This window comes from Polyodon spathula, chromosome 5, assembly GCF_017654505.1.
Source record: "Polyodon spathula isolate WHYD16114869_AA chromosome 5, ASM1765450v1, whole genome shotgun sequence".
Classification (NCBI taxonomy): Eukaryota; Metazoa; Chordata; class Actinopteri; order Acipenseriformes; family Polyodontidae; genus Polyodon; species Polyodon spathula.
Window position 1 is genome coordinate 40238335 of NC_054538.1, and position 13812 is coordinate 40252146.

Below are 13812 nucleotides of genomic sequence, written 5' to 3' on the forward strand. Positions count from 1 at the left end.
ACAAAGGATTCTTTCTTATGTGCATTAAATTAGATTACATATAAGGTGGGACACACTGTCAAATTAAACTGGAGCGAGACAAGGTTAAAAATCTAATTGTGCTATTTTTGTTCTCAGGAAGGTAATTCCATGAAAATAAAAATATATTTTTTACCCATACCATTCAACCATAATTCCGAACACTCCCCCCAACCTCCCTCAAAAAAGGTAAATAACATGCATTTTGATTTAAAGCTCTTCCTTTAGATGAGGTCTATTGGAAGAATGACTTTGCCGAGAAGCTACCATCTATGCTAATCCAGTAGTACCTATTGTGCTTTAGCTCCTACCATAAACAGATGTGCAGAAATCATGCTTTATTAACTTTTTCTTTCTGGTTCAATTATATTTTGTTTTATGGTGGCTGTTCATCACCACAAAGACGTGCAGAAAATGTTGAAACCAATACACCTTTGTCAAAGGGGATTTGAGCACGTTTGTAATGTCCAGAAAAATTGTGGGTAGTACAACCATCCAGTGTTAAAGGGGAATTCTTAACTGTGGAACTTCAGCCACGAAGGCAGATATGTGATGAAGAAATTGACACAAAGTAGACACAGACCTGTGGAATCTTTTTTTAATACATGAACTTAAATCAATTTAACAGTTTCTTAAAAAACAGTAAAAAGTACCAAAATTACAAATAAATGACCTACTGTATTTTTTAAAAGCATAATCTGTGCCCATTTATTTATTTGTAGGTACTGGATTAGCATAGAATTACTGTTTTCATAGTTTTACTAAATTGAAAAAAATACAATAGAAAAAGGATAGTCATTATCATTGCTCAGCACATCACCACCTCACCTTTTGCTTGTAAGTCAACCTTGCTATGTTAATGCCTCAGTGACCTGGAGCATATATTGCTCTGCAGGTAAGATGTATTATGGCAATATACTAAACGGAATCCCCTGATTGTAAGTTGGAATAGTACATCATCAATTCAATTCAGGGGAAGGAAATAAAAGAGCCACCAAACTCATTCTGATCCAAACTGAGGATTTACAGTAAGTGTTCTCCACCCCACAGCTGCAGATGCAACTACTCAAAAAACCACCTGTTACACAAAGCCATGGAATTCTGTAATTTACTGCAGCACTAGGGCCAGGAGAGAAAAAAGTGGTCTGTGCTACCTGCTATGCGGAGCCCTCAAAAAAACCTGACACCCACAGTTCCACAATACATACTAAAAGACAAGGAAAGGGTTCTGCAACCATTCAACCTCCACTGAAATGTTTGCTTTGTGTTTGAGTGTTACATCAGAAAAGATAAGACAGGTTGTCTTAGTAAAGAATTTCAGTTAACAGATAGACCGCTAGGAATTTCATCTATGTATCATGCAGAGGCGAGCTACAAACACATTAGTCCCTGCATTATTTTATATATGTACATATTGTTTAGCGTGCCAGAAAGGTTTGCATTAAAACAGTACCATCTAGCACACTGACTTTTTTTTTTTTTTTTTTTTTTTTTTTAAACATTAATACGTTTTACTAACAAGGTTCTCTGTCCTGCAGCGGCTATTTAAAAAAAAAAAAAAAAAAAAAAAAAAAAAAAAAAAAAGATTTAGTTACTGTTAATGTCGTCTCATTACAGACTTTCGAATACTGATCATCCTGTGACTTCTGTGCGACATTGTTGCAAATAATATTTAAACTAATGAGACTGTGTTTGGATATGCAGCACACAGGAGGCAATTTTGTGTGAGGGTTGCTGCCCATCTTATCCAGTACCACAAGATCAAATCTGCAAACATCCCAGTCAAGGCGATGTTTGCAGATTTAGGGGAACTAGTCCCATCTCTTCCAGCCAATTATGTCAAAAGCACATTCTGCCAAGATACGGGAATGAATGAAACAGGCCTACACTGGCCTTAGTATTTCAACTATCAGTTTAAAACCTGGACTCCTTCATAAGCTTCTGATTACAAATATAATACTAGCCTCAACAGTCCGACTTACCTCCCACGGGATTATTTTACCAAGATGGCTGGGCCGCTCTAGAACTTCTATTTCGACCACAAGCATTAACGACATCCTCACTTTATTTGAAATCTTTAACTGGAAAACCGTTTAATGTTTACAAAGCAGACCAACACAGTGCTTATTAACTACCCTAGTTTTTCTGTCAGCTTTTACTCAGTGCAAATAAACAAACAGACATCAGAGATCCAGTTTATTCATTTTCTGTTGTTCATCCATTACCTACAATATGATCTGTTTAAGGGTCAGTCGAAAGCCAACTGCCTCTAAAAGGACTTTGGCATATATGTAAACAGGATACTTCAGCCAACACCAGTTTATCACTTGCACTAGTGCATGTACATTGATTATCCATGCCATTCAGAAAAATTGGAAGGGAAATGAAGTGAACTGAATGAATTCAAGTGCTTTTGCGTATTCTTATGTAAACCAGATCATTTTAAAATGTTGCACTTACTAAACTACCCTGCAATACTAGTGAATTATTAGTCTTCTATATGTATTTGTTGGTACTACTCTGTTTACATTTCCCAAGCATGTTTTCTTAGTTACCAAGATAGAAAGGTTCAGGGTATACTATAACTGCAGAGGTTCAAAATTATTGGCTACCTTGGCATGCATAGTTTTTGTCTTGTTGTATATCTAGTAATGTAGATCATAGACAACAAACTAACTTTCCTACAGGCTTCCCTCAAGCTGCACAAGTGCCGAGTCCACAGTTCCATAACCCACAAGCAAATTAAGTTAAAATACTTACAGAACCAATCAAAACAAAACAAAAAAAAAACATTTGTTACAACTTCAAAGCAGTCCACTGTAATATGATTTGCATTCTCAAGTTAGGACCCATGATTGTATGTCATACACAATTAACCCTAGCACATCCCAGGTTCGTTTAAACCAAGTCCCCCCTCAAAACAATGGAACCGAATCCTGGGTTCTGCTTGGGTTAAGTAGTTAAACATTCGATTGAATATACTAAAAAGAAGAAGCAGGAACATCACCAAAAAGATAGAGGGGGAAAAAAGAATAACATGGATGACTAAATGGCAACATTTCAAATAAAACCAACAATTTCACAAATATATCGAAATTCTACAAATTTAATAGCTTTATATACCCTATATATATATATATATATATATATATATATATATATATATATATATATATATATATATATATATATATATATGCATGTCTAAAATGACAGAGACTCAATTGTGAATATACTTAAAAGAGAAGAAACACACAAACACACACACACACACACACAGGTGGGTTGTGTTGTCCAGGTAGTAACACCTATGTATAGGTCCTGCTGCTATTGATTTGTGAGTGCTGCAAAAATTGGTTACTTCACGATTATGGTTGAACGTAGCATTTTGGTAGTTTGTTAATCAAAAACATTTTGTACATTTCTTCCCCACACTTAGCATATGGCTTAAATATCAGAACTATGCACTGACACAGACAGGAACTCTAGGTGATGACGCAAGATTTCATGACCCTGTGGCACTTGAACTCGGAATGTTGGGTGCTCGTGTGCTGTGGCCTTTTCTTCAGAGACACCTCGTTTCCACTTGCACTTCTAACTCAGATACTGCCGGTCTACTGCAAACAAACTCTTACACCTCAATGCAACAGACCTGGAGTTTCCGATAGAAAAGGATGCTAGTGAACCTTTCAGTTTGCTTGCCACTGTTTAGGCAACGTTTCTGTAACCACACTTCAGATTCACTCCTTTGATTTGGATTGGCATAACTTCTAAAATGAATAAAATAAAAAGTCAAAACTTTCAGAAGATGGAGACAGGCAAAACTGGAGTTCATCTCAAGTTGGGTGCCTAGTGTAAACAAGGTGAAGTAGCATCCAAAATGAATTCCCAAGTTGGCACTGCAGGTACCACAGAGACGGGTGGCAGCTCGTGTGCCACCTCAAGGGCTGGTGGCTCATATATTTGTAGTGCAAGAAGGGACACTAAAAGGAGAAGGTAACTTCAACCCAACAACCAAACCACGGCTGCAGTGGCTTTCTCCCGACTCCCATCAGATTAAGGTTTAGAAGACAGAGAGCTTCTCCCTGAGTGAACCTCATGGTTGTCTCAAAGGACAACAGACAGTGTACTAATAGAACAATCTGAAGGAAAGGTCTTCTCCAGGAGAAAGAGCAACATTCTGCCAAGAAGGCCCTCACCCTCCCACTCAGCGAGGTTCAGGGGCCTCCGAGAGAGAGAGAGAGAGAGAGAGAGAGAGAGAGAGAGAGAGAGAGAGAGAGAGAGAGAGAGAGAGAGAGAGATGGGGGCAGGATTTTACCATCTACAAGGTCACTACATCTACATTATCTCTGAATCCTTTTCACGGTTTTAGTTGCAAGTTGTTGTTTTTTTCTTGTAGGTTTTTTTTTAAATTAGATTTCAAAAGAAGGTGAACAATTGTCCATTAATCCATCTATGTCTTCCAACAGCGTAAATTGGCATTCACACGAACAACATGATGTTTGTGCCCTAGTTCAACAGTTGAGGTCCGAATAGTATTTTGTCATTTATTTATTTTTTCTGTTTTAAAAAAAAACATAATAAAAATACTGGAGGACGTTGTACCACATGTAGCCAGATGCAAAGGCAAATGACTGTACAAGAAAAAGCCATACAGGGTCAAGGGTCATCTCCTTGGAAACGGCTTCTTTTTGGCCTTCGGGAGGTGGGAAAGCACCTAGAACAAGCAAAATACAAATGGTTACAACATGAGAAGACAGAAACGTTCACAGGTGGTAGTACATAGAAACATAGAAAGGCAAACATATGTTTCAAAACCAATGAATGTGGTAACCCATCTAGCTACCTGGATTTGGAGCAATTTTAAGCATATTAACATCCTGCCCTACCCCCCACCGTGGCCAATACAATAGCTTCCTCAATTGCAAACTCTCATTTGCCTGTAACAGGTACTTTCTTCACAGTTTGGATTGTCTACCAAAAAGTCACCAGATAACTGAGGTACTAATTCAAAACTGGCCACCACTGATTTGAATTCTATTGTAAGCCACCAGAGAAACATTCCACACAAACTGCCAAATAAAAACTCCTCCACAGCACAGCAATTTAGTAAGTGTGTACAACTTAAAGAGGAAGTAGCAGGGTTCCAAAAAAATCTAGTGTTACACGTCCCCTGTGTTGCTACAACTGTTTAAATAACGTACCTGTACTTTTTCTTTTTATTGACAACATCCTGACAATTTTTTATACTTATAACTTTAAAGTCAATTTCAAAATGTCCGCTCTAGTGCACTGATAAGGATTATTGCCCACATTGTCAAACAGGTAACACAGCAACAACAATCCATGGTGTGGTACGGAACAGAAGCATTGTGTTGCAAGAGCTTTGAAACAGACTTTAAAGTTATAAGTGTAAAAATCTGTCAGGATGTTAACAATGAAAAGAAAAATTACAGGTACATTACTTAAACAGCTGTAGTAACACGTGGGGACGTATAACGCTAAATATTTCGGAACCCTGCTGCTTACCCTTTAACACCATCTAAAACTTCAGTAAGAACTGATTGGGTCACCCAACATTTGGATACCCATGATACAGGCACATGGTTTGGTTCCCCATTAAAAACTATTTTACAATGTGCTTTATGTAACAAAGTTTCTCCAGTAAAACCTGATTGCAGTGTTCTTAAAATAACACGATTCAGAAGTGCTCTGCATCATTGTTTTAAAATGGAACATTCACTGCTGGGTCACTATTGCCATAAATTTCTGACTACAGATATTCAGTTTTGCTTGCCACCTAAACTGATGTTTTATATAAAAATACATTTGAAAATAAATTTAGTTCTAGCTATAGAAAACATAGCCTACTGATGTAACCCTCATTATTTCAACAAGCACAAAGTTTCTGAAAAATTCTGAAACTGACGGGGTTAACTGCCCCCATGTATCCCCCAGTGAATTGGTTACCCTACAGCAGGGCTTCTCAAACTCGGTCCTGGGGACCCCCTGTGGCTGCTGGTTTTCATTCCAACCGAGCTCCCAATTACTTAACTATATCCTTAATTGAACTGATAATTTGCTTAATTAGACCTTTTTACTTGTTCTCAGCTCTGAACGGTTGCCTATTTCAAGTTAACTATAAGATTTGATAAGTAACTTGAACAAGTAAAAAGGTCTAATTAAGCAAATTATCAGTTCAATTAAGGGTCTAGTTAACTAATTGAGAGCTCGGTTGGAACAAAAACCAGCAGACACAGGTGGTCCCCAGGAACGAGTTTGAGAAGCCCTGTCCTACAGGAAGTCTGCCTTGGATTATGCACTGAACAAAAATCTGATCTAATTATGGCCTTTTCAGGGTGACTGTCTTGGAGTTCAGTGCAGTTTAAGACCTAATTGACAAAACTTTAACTCTTGACTTATTTTACAAAGTTAAAGTTTCTAAATAGGGTCCATTGTTTCCATTTCAGCACTGCTCATCTTGTTCAGTTATTTGGTGTTGGCTGCTGTTGCTAACAGCAGGATGTCCACATAAACAGCTGGGGAGAAACATGACTCATAATAAATTGGCATTAAGGGCTTCCCATAATTGGGGATTTGTGATGTTCTTACAGCATCACAACTGATGCAAAAAAGTACCAGAAAAAGTCAGGGTACAGACCTGTTTCATAAAAATGGGCAAGAAGTTCTTCCTTCTCTACAAACCGCTGGTAAAGCCAGTTTGTGAGGGGCTCCGTCTCTACGGGAACGTCTTTAATGGGGTAAATCCTGTTAGGGGGTAAGAAAAAATGAGCAGTCAGTGATGTGCCAGTGTTACTTATTCATGAAAACATCTTCCTTTGTTACTGCAGGCTTCTGCACAGAAAAGACTGCAAACACAGATCACAATCTGCAGTGTTTAACTAGGAAACGGGAAGTGAAGCAGTGAGACTGCTCCTCAAAAGAAGCTGTGTCTGGTACTATTTGGAAACAGTGGGAGAGTTATGACCAGTAAAGGACAACAGAAGAGTCTCAAAGCCTTCAGAAGTTAAACAGGACCCAATGAGCAGATCTGTCAACAAGACAGGATTTAACCATTTTTATTTGTCAATGGATTTCTGTAGTTTAAGCAATATAACTCTGTAATTAAAAGTTATCTGTTATTTGATAAGTATAATGTATGTAGGCACCTTAATCTGAAGGGGATTCACTGTAAGGAAAGATTCTATAAAAACAAATACTGTATGTGCTCAGTGCCTTTAATGATATTAGGAGGTTCAACATTTGCTATACTGCCATTGTATCTATGTATCTTTTCACTTTGCTTATTTACCCAAACCTTTCTTTTAATTCGAGACTCACAAATAGTGGTGAGAGTGTAGAGTGTGGTCATGGAGAGAAATGTTGTTATACAATGAATTATGAGTGCAATATCAAAAAAAGGAAAGTTGGATCCATGTGGATTCAAGAAACCAAAAAAATGGATAACCAGAAGATTCACATTTCAAAGACTGTTTCAAACAGGGCTGAAGTCAGTAAATAGGAAATGCAATAATTGCAGGCAAACTTTTAAGAAACGGTATAGTTTCTGAACCAGGAGCTCCAGTTATACTGGTAGTTGCTATGGTTAAACCTCAAAACTGCTTATCTAGCCTCTGCCAGATGGTGTCACTGTTAGGCAGCTGTGGACCAAGTCTATTTTTTATGTAAAACAGGTTCCTGTTCACTGCTGCACATGTAGGTAAACCTGCACCACCCATTTATAGTGACTGCAGCGATGAAACCTTGTACATTTAGCATATTATATCACCTGGAAAATCATACCACATATCTGTCTCTTGAGTCAAACAAGCTGGGCAGTAATTGGAACTAATTTGAACGCAAATAACTTTGTGGAATTAACTTTACAATCAAAACAAGCTGAGGGATGTTCAACCAAAATTCAAATTCATTAAAAAAATGAACAAAAAATACAAAATAACTATTATTTTACCCTCTATATCCAGGTATCTGCATACATTTTTCAGAAATCATTCGGCATAAAGAACACTGGTTTCCTTTTTTTATATTTAAAAATTAATGTCCCCGTTCACTGGTAGTTTGAAGCATATCTTCTGCTCACCTCTGATAATCAAAGGCTAGCGATCAATAACAGAATACACAATCATGCAGACCTTAAGACTTCATTAAGTGCTAGCCAATCTAAAGAGCAAGCATAACTCTCAACCTCCTTACCAGCTAATGAAGAGCGTGGTTTAAGACTGAACAAAATGGGGACGCTTCATTAGACTGTGACTGCTTATAGTAGCTTGTGAATGTATTGTTTATGATACAGAAATGTAACTCCCTTGTGTAGCCTATTCTGTTGTTTAAAAACTGCATTAGTGGATATTTATAACATGCATTTTTGTAGCAATATCCAGGGCAGAATGTATATATTGATAAAGATTTCTCAAGCAATGACCCTTTGAAAAGAATATGCACTGGGCACAATAAGTGGAAGTTTAAAAAGACTGTTAAAGATAGCGATTCTGGAAAGAACAGACAGAAAGACAAAACCAGTGCATTCACATACAAAAGTTCCATAAAATATCTGTAGAAAATCTAAATATGATTACAGAAAAAAGCCATCTAAAAACAGCCGTATGATAGCGTCTGGTAAGCTTACATTTGGTGAAGGTGTCAAAATCAAGGGCGCTATCTTCTTCAACATGTAGCTTGTGACACAAGGAGGGAAGAACTGACAAAATCAGAACATAACGATCTGTGATAAGGGGTGTGACAGGCCAACCTAGTTTGTTGAATACCCAGTGTGAAACTTCTGGGCGGATTTGCCATTTGCCACTTTGCTCAGCAGATCTGTGAGGCTGTTGTCGAATCTGGGTAGGTAGGTTGTCTGAATAGTGATGTCCTGTATCCTGCACCAGTTCCAGATTCTTATGGTTAGAAAGCACAGTTCCCACGACTTTGTGCCCCCTTGGTGGTTTATATATTTTACAGCCATGGTGTTGGCAAGAACTAGTACCTCCTTTTAGAGGCATCTGTATACAAGTCAGAGTGTCGGAGGAAACATTGACGTGGCAGAAATCTGGAATGGTCGGATTACAGGAAAAAAGGAGACATCTGTTAAAAAAACTGTACTGTTGGACTGGCTCCTATGTTGAAGTGACGAAGGTGGTCACCCTCTCCTCCGTGAGATACACTCTTCCTGATATCGTGTTGAATTGGCTCCCATGAAGACTAACAACTGTTTCCCTTTTTAACAATAGGCCCAGGTCCTGGAAAAGGTGCTCTGTGTTCCAAAGCCTTTGCTGTGGATGGAGCCCATACTAACCAATCGTCTATGTAAGGGTAAATGTGGATGCCCATACTCCGGATATATGCTGCCACTTCACCTTGGTGAACACCCTGGGGGCTATGGAGATCCCGAAAAGAAGCACACTGAACTGACACTGACAGTCCCTAATGGCAAATTGTAGGTATTTCCTGAAAATCCTTGTGTATGGGGATATGGAAGTAGACATCCTTCAAGTGTACAAAAACCAGCCAGTCCCCTGGTTGAACTGCTTTGATGATGATGATGATGGCCAGTGATACCATCTTGAACTTTTCTGACAGAATGTATTTGTTCAGACCCCTGAGGTCTAGAATGAGTCTGAACTTCCCGTTCTTTTTGTGAATTAAGAAATACTTGGAGTAGTGGCCCTGCCCTTGAGATGAGGGGACAAGTTCTATGATTAGTGAGATGAGCATGGATTGTATTTCTTCCTGTAGAAAGACCCCAAAGGATGATTTGGTTGGTTAATGTCTGAAAGACATTTGCCTGTTAAAATATCCCCTATTAAAGGATGCAGCTCTCCCAACTGTTAAGCAGGATCTGATGGCCTGTCTTGCCTAGTTCATCTGTGCCAGGGAATCTTTGAGACCATTTCCAAATAGTAAGTCCCCCTGAAACGGTAACTTCAGGATTTTTAACTGTGTATCTCAGGCTAAAGAGGATGTTTTCATCTGCAGATACCGCCTTGCAGAGACGGCATTTGCCATCGCCCTAGCATTGGTGTCAATGCTGTTGCATCCTGCCTTCAGCTGGATCTTTGCCCAAGCTGCATGGCCAGTTCTAGTGCTGTAACGAAGGATACATTTTGACCTTCGAAGGTTCGGAACACATTACCGAACAAAGGTTGGAACCTTCAACTGTACTAACTTGCGTAACTTACTGGCGACATCACCATAGCTACTAGTTTATATCTGATTGAAAATCCTATGATCTCACAGCTAATCCATATAAGTGGAACAAAACATTCACATGTACTGTAGTTTAAAAATATGTTATATAGAACAGCAATCATGTTTTTATAATTTCAATTTTAAAAATCTAAGTTGTGTATCGATGTTGCTTGCGATACATACAGTAAGCTTGCACTGCAGCAGCACTTTATTGCAGGCAATTAAAAGAACTGCAGCTGACAGGCAAAACAAAGCTTTATTTAACAGTCACCATGCCAAGCAGGTTATTAGTCACAGTCACATTTTACAACTTTAATACTACTACCTATAAAAAATAAAAATAATAGCAATAGCTTACAATATAGAATGCTTTACTGTCGATATGGCGAATGAAGAAATTAAAGTTCTGCCTCTGGATAACACGAGCTGGAGGGAGGGAGTGAGGAGGGGCCGGTTCTCAGTTTTTGAAATTAAAATGATTAGTGTTGGTGTATATTTTGTAAGTTTCATACTTATTCTACCATAGCACTTATCTTACAATATCTTGTACACTCGGTATTCAGTATCTATTTTACTGAAGCAACACAACCACTATGGACTGGGAGTTCACTTGGTGTGTGGAGTTCATCATACAATGTATAAAACAATCATTTCTCATGTGCAGGGACTCAGCCCTGCTAGAGTCCCTATTATTTTTAATGATTGTCCAAAAAAAGAGACACATTTACAGTAAGACTGACTAAAAACAGGTTTTAACTAAAGGGTTACTTCACTTAATTTTTTATTTTTTTTTTTAAAACATCCCCCCCCCACCCATCATGTAACATCCATTTTCATGTCATGCTTCTGGTCACCTGTTTCAACATAACCTACACAAAAGAGGGTTTACAAGAAACTAGAATTTCAAAATGTGGTCTTTACAATTTACAAATAAATCAGCCTGGTTTCTTCCCCCCTCACATATTTATAAAATTTCTTCACCGCAGCTATTCCCCACACATAAAGCTTCACTGAGCATCCTCCAATCCCACGGCCAAGCCAATTTACTCTTTTGCACCCAGGAACTTCACAGTGGACGTCAACGAGCTGCAGGTGTCCAGCAGAGCTTACCAGGTGCCTGGCCAGTAGGGTCAGCTGTAGCGCGATGAATAGAAACAGTCCCTGCCAGTTTTGCCTCCCTAACCCATGAGAGTGCCAGAGCCAACGGTCACACCCCTAACCCTGGATCTTTTAACACATTAAAAAATTGTCCAATCAGCTAAAACAACAATACATTTTAAGGAATTCAATTGGGTTGCACATTAATTTACTGTAGACAGTAACATTAGAATAAATTAGCTATCTAGTCATTGCTTGTGGTTAAGTTTTACATTTTTCTCAGTTGGAACGTGTGATGGGCATTTGAAAAAGTGTAAATAAATACAAATAACATGTTGTGTCTTACATGGATAGAAAGCTTAGGATTTAATGTATTGTCATATTCCCAGCTCTTCACATAAAAACAGTTGGTGGTCAAATATTCCAACAGTATCATTTACAGAAGAATCAGAATGGGAATCGACTCCAGACTTGAGTGACGACAGCAACTCCAGCACAAAAGGGCAGATTGTGGCATTTGGAAAGTGTTAATAGAAATCTGCATTGAAAGCAAATAATTGAGCCTCTGGTGTTTAACAGCTTATTCTTTATCTGGCAATTATCTTCACAGGTCTCCAGAATTTATAATTATAAAACCATTATAATTTCAATGCACAATAAAATGTTCCTAATAGTCAACACCCCTACAAATGCTGAATTGCAGCTAGAACACAGTAGATGTGTTCATAAAATGTACTTTTTATGCTCATTAACAGTGGTTTAGGTATGTAGCAAATTAATTACAGTGGATTAGGATGGAGTTTGCTTTAAACCATGCCATCTTATGACCATTTCAAAATAAAGACATGCATATAAATACATTTTTAAAAATGTGATTGCAGCCAGTCAGATAAATGTGGCTTGTTATTTTTATCTAGTGTGCACGGAAATTGATTTTGCATATTTTCATCACCACTAAAATAACAGGTCTTGTTATGACCATATCGTCTCATCTGTACTTTGGTTCCCTTTCAATTCGAAGACTACCACCAACCAATACTTTTGGGATATGCCTGCCTTAGGTAGGTATTCGCTGAGCATTTTATGTCAGAGCTGCCGACAGGCCCCTCCATGGAATGACGTCCTCGGTCCCGCCTGCTGAGGGAATAAGTAGTTGTTCCAAGGAGCTCACTTCCTCTTTTGCCTCTCACCTATGGTAAGGTATGCTTCTGTGCCACTAAACAAAGTGTGCTTTTCTAAAAGAGCTCTTCTGAGTCGACTGTAATTCCCTTGCATTCGTGCTGAGGGCCGGCTTGCCGCTCTCGTGGAATCAGCGGTTCCATTTTGAGTGTCTTTTTCCTTCTTACAGTCTGCTTCGCTTGTGTCGTAGGCCAACTTTTCTTGGCTGTCCGTCATATGAATGTGACTGCCTGTGCAGTATTGGTGTATGCGTGTGTTGTCTTTCAGCCTACGCCTTCTGGGAGAACACCGTTCCTCCACCGGACCGCCCCGTTGTTGAGTGACTGCCAGCTGTCGTTCGCACAGCTTGAACAAAAAATAAAAAATAAACAAACAAAAAATAAAAAATAAACAAACAAACAAAGTCGGTCGGCTCTGTGTTCCTCCATCGGGGCTGTGCTTAGCCTGCCCTGCTGTTGAGTAGACCTTGCCGGCTATCTCGGCTCACCCACCTTGGTGCTTTGGGACTTCAAAAAACAAAGCGTGTTCTCCCTTCTGCTCTGTTCTTTTTCGACTAAATGAGCTCTTGCCCGCTGAAGCTTCGGCCTGTGTGTCTCCCCTGGTGCATGCTGTGCGCACTGATCAGGTGGCTGGCTACACATGGTTAGGGTAGATATCACTGCATTAGCAGCCCCCCGGTGCTTTGGTACCTCGGTGCACGCTCAAGCCTTGGTAATTCGGTGCCTCAGTGCACGCAGTGAGCACGGAATTTCGGTGCCTCATTGAGCATAGCGCCTCAGTGCTCAGTGCACTCTGTGCCTCTGTGCTCGGTGCCTCAGTGCTCGTTATACACAGTGCACTCGCTGCACGCGGTGCTTGGTGCACGCGCTGTGCGGAGTACTGGGTGCGCACAATGCTGTGGTGCCTCGGCGCGCATAGCACCTTGGTGCACGGTGCACGTGATGCTCACTGCACTCGGTGCACACAATAATCCACCTGGCACAATAACCCAGACGGTCCCAATTCCCACTGCTCCACTGGGTGACCCGAGGCACCGCCTGCAAGCCACCGTGGCAGCAGGCAAATCGGACTCTTCCCCAAGGAAGAGGAAATGCAGGACATGATCATCCAACGCAGCAGCACTCCAATAAAACGGTTCCAGTCACCCCAGGCAGCTGCTCCACCCCGGCCTCAGCAGCCCCAGCAGGGGCCCTGAAGGCTTGCAGCATCAGGCCCAATCGTTTACGCAAAATCAGCTGCAATACTGCCACAACTGCACCTCGGACTCCTGGGTGCTCACCACCATGCATACCGGTTACACACTACAGTTCC

The 13812-nt window shown here is 39.8% G+C and overlaps 1 protein-coding gene across 2 annotated transcripts in view; it reads right to left on the bottom strand.

Annotated features, from left to right (window-relative positions):
* Positions 1-3226: 3226 nt before the first annotated feature.
* The window catches only part of LOC121315955 (acyl-CoA:lysophosphatidylglycerol acyltransferase 1-like), a 67997-nt gene continuing 57411 nt past the window's right edge, over positions 3227-13812 (bottom strand). For both annotated transcript variants that reach the window (XM_041250590.1, XM_041250589.1), the window contains exons 8-9: positions 6680-6786; positions 3227-4735 (exon numbers count right to left, since the gene is read on the bottom strand). In XM_041250590.1, coding sequence (XP_041106524.1) covers positions 4584-4735; positions 6680-6786 — 259 coding nt within the window. In that variant the 3' untranslated portion in view covers positions 3227-4583. The remainder of the gene's footprint in view (positions 4736-6679; positions 6787-13812) is intronic.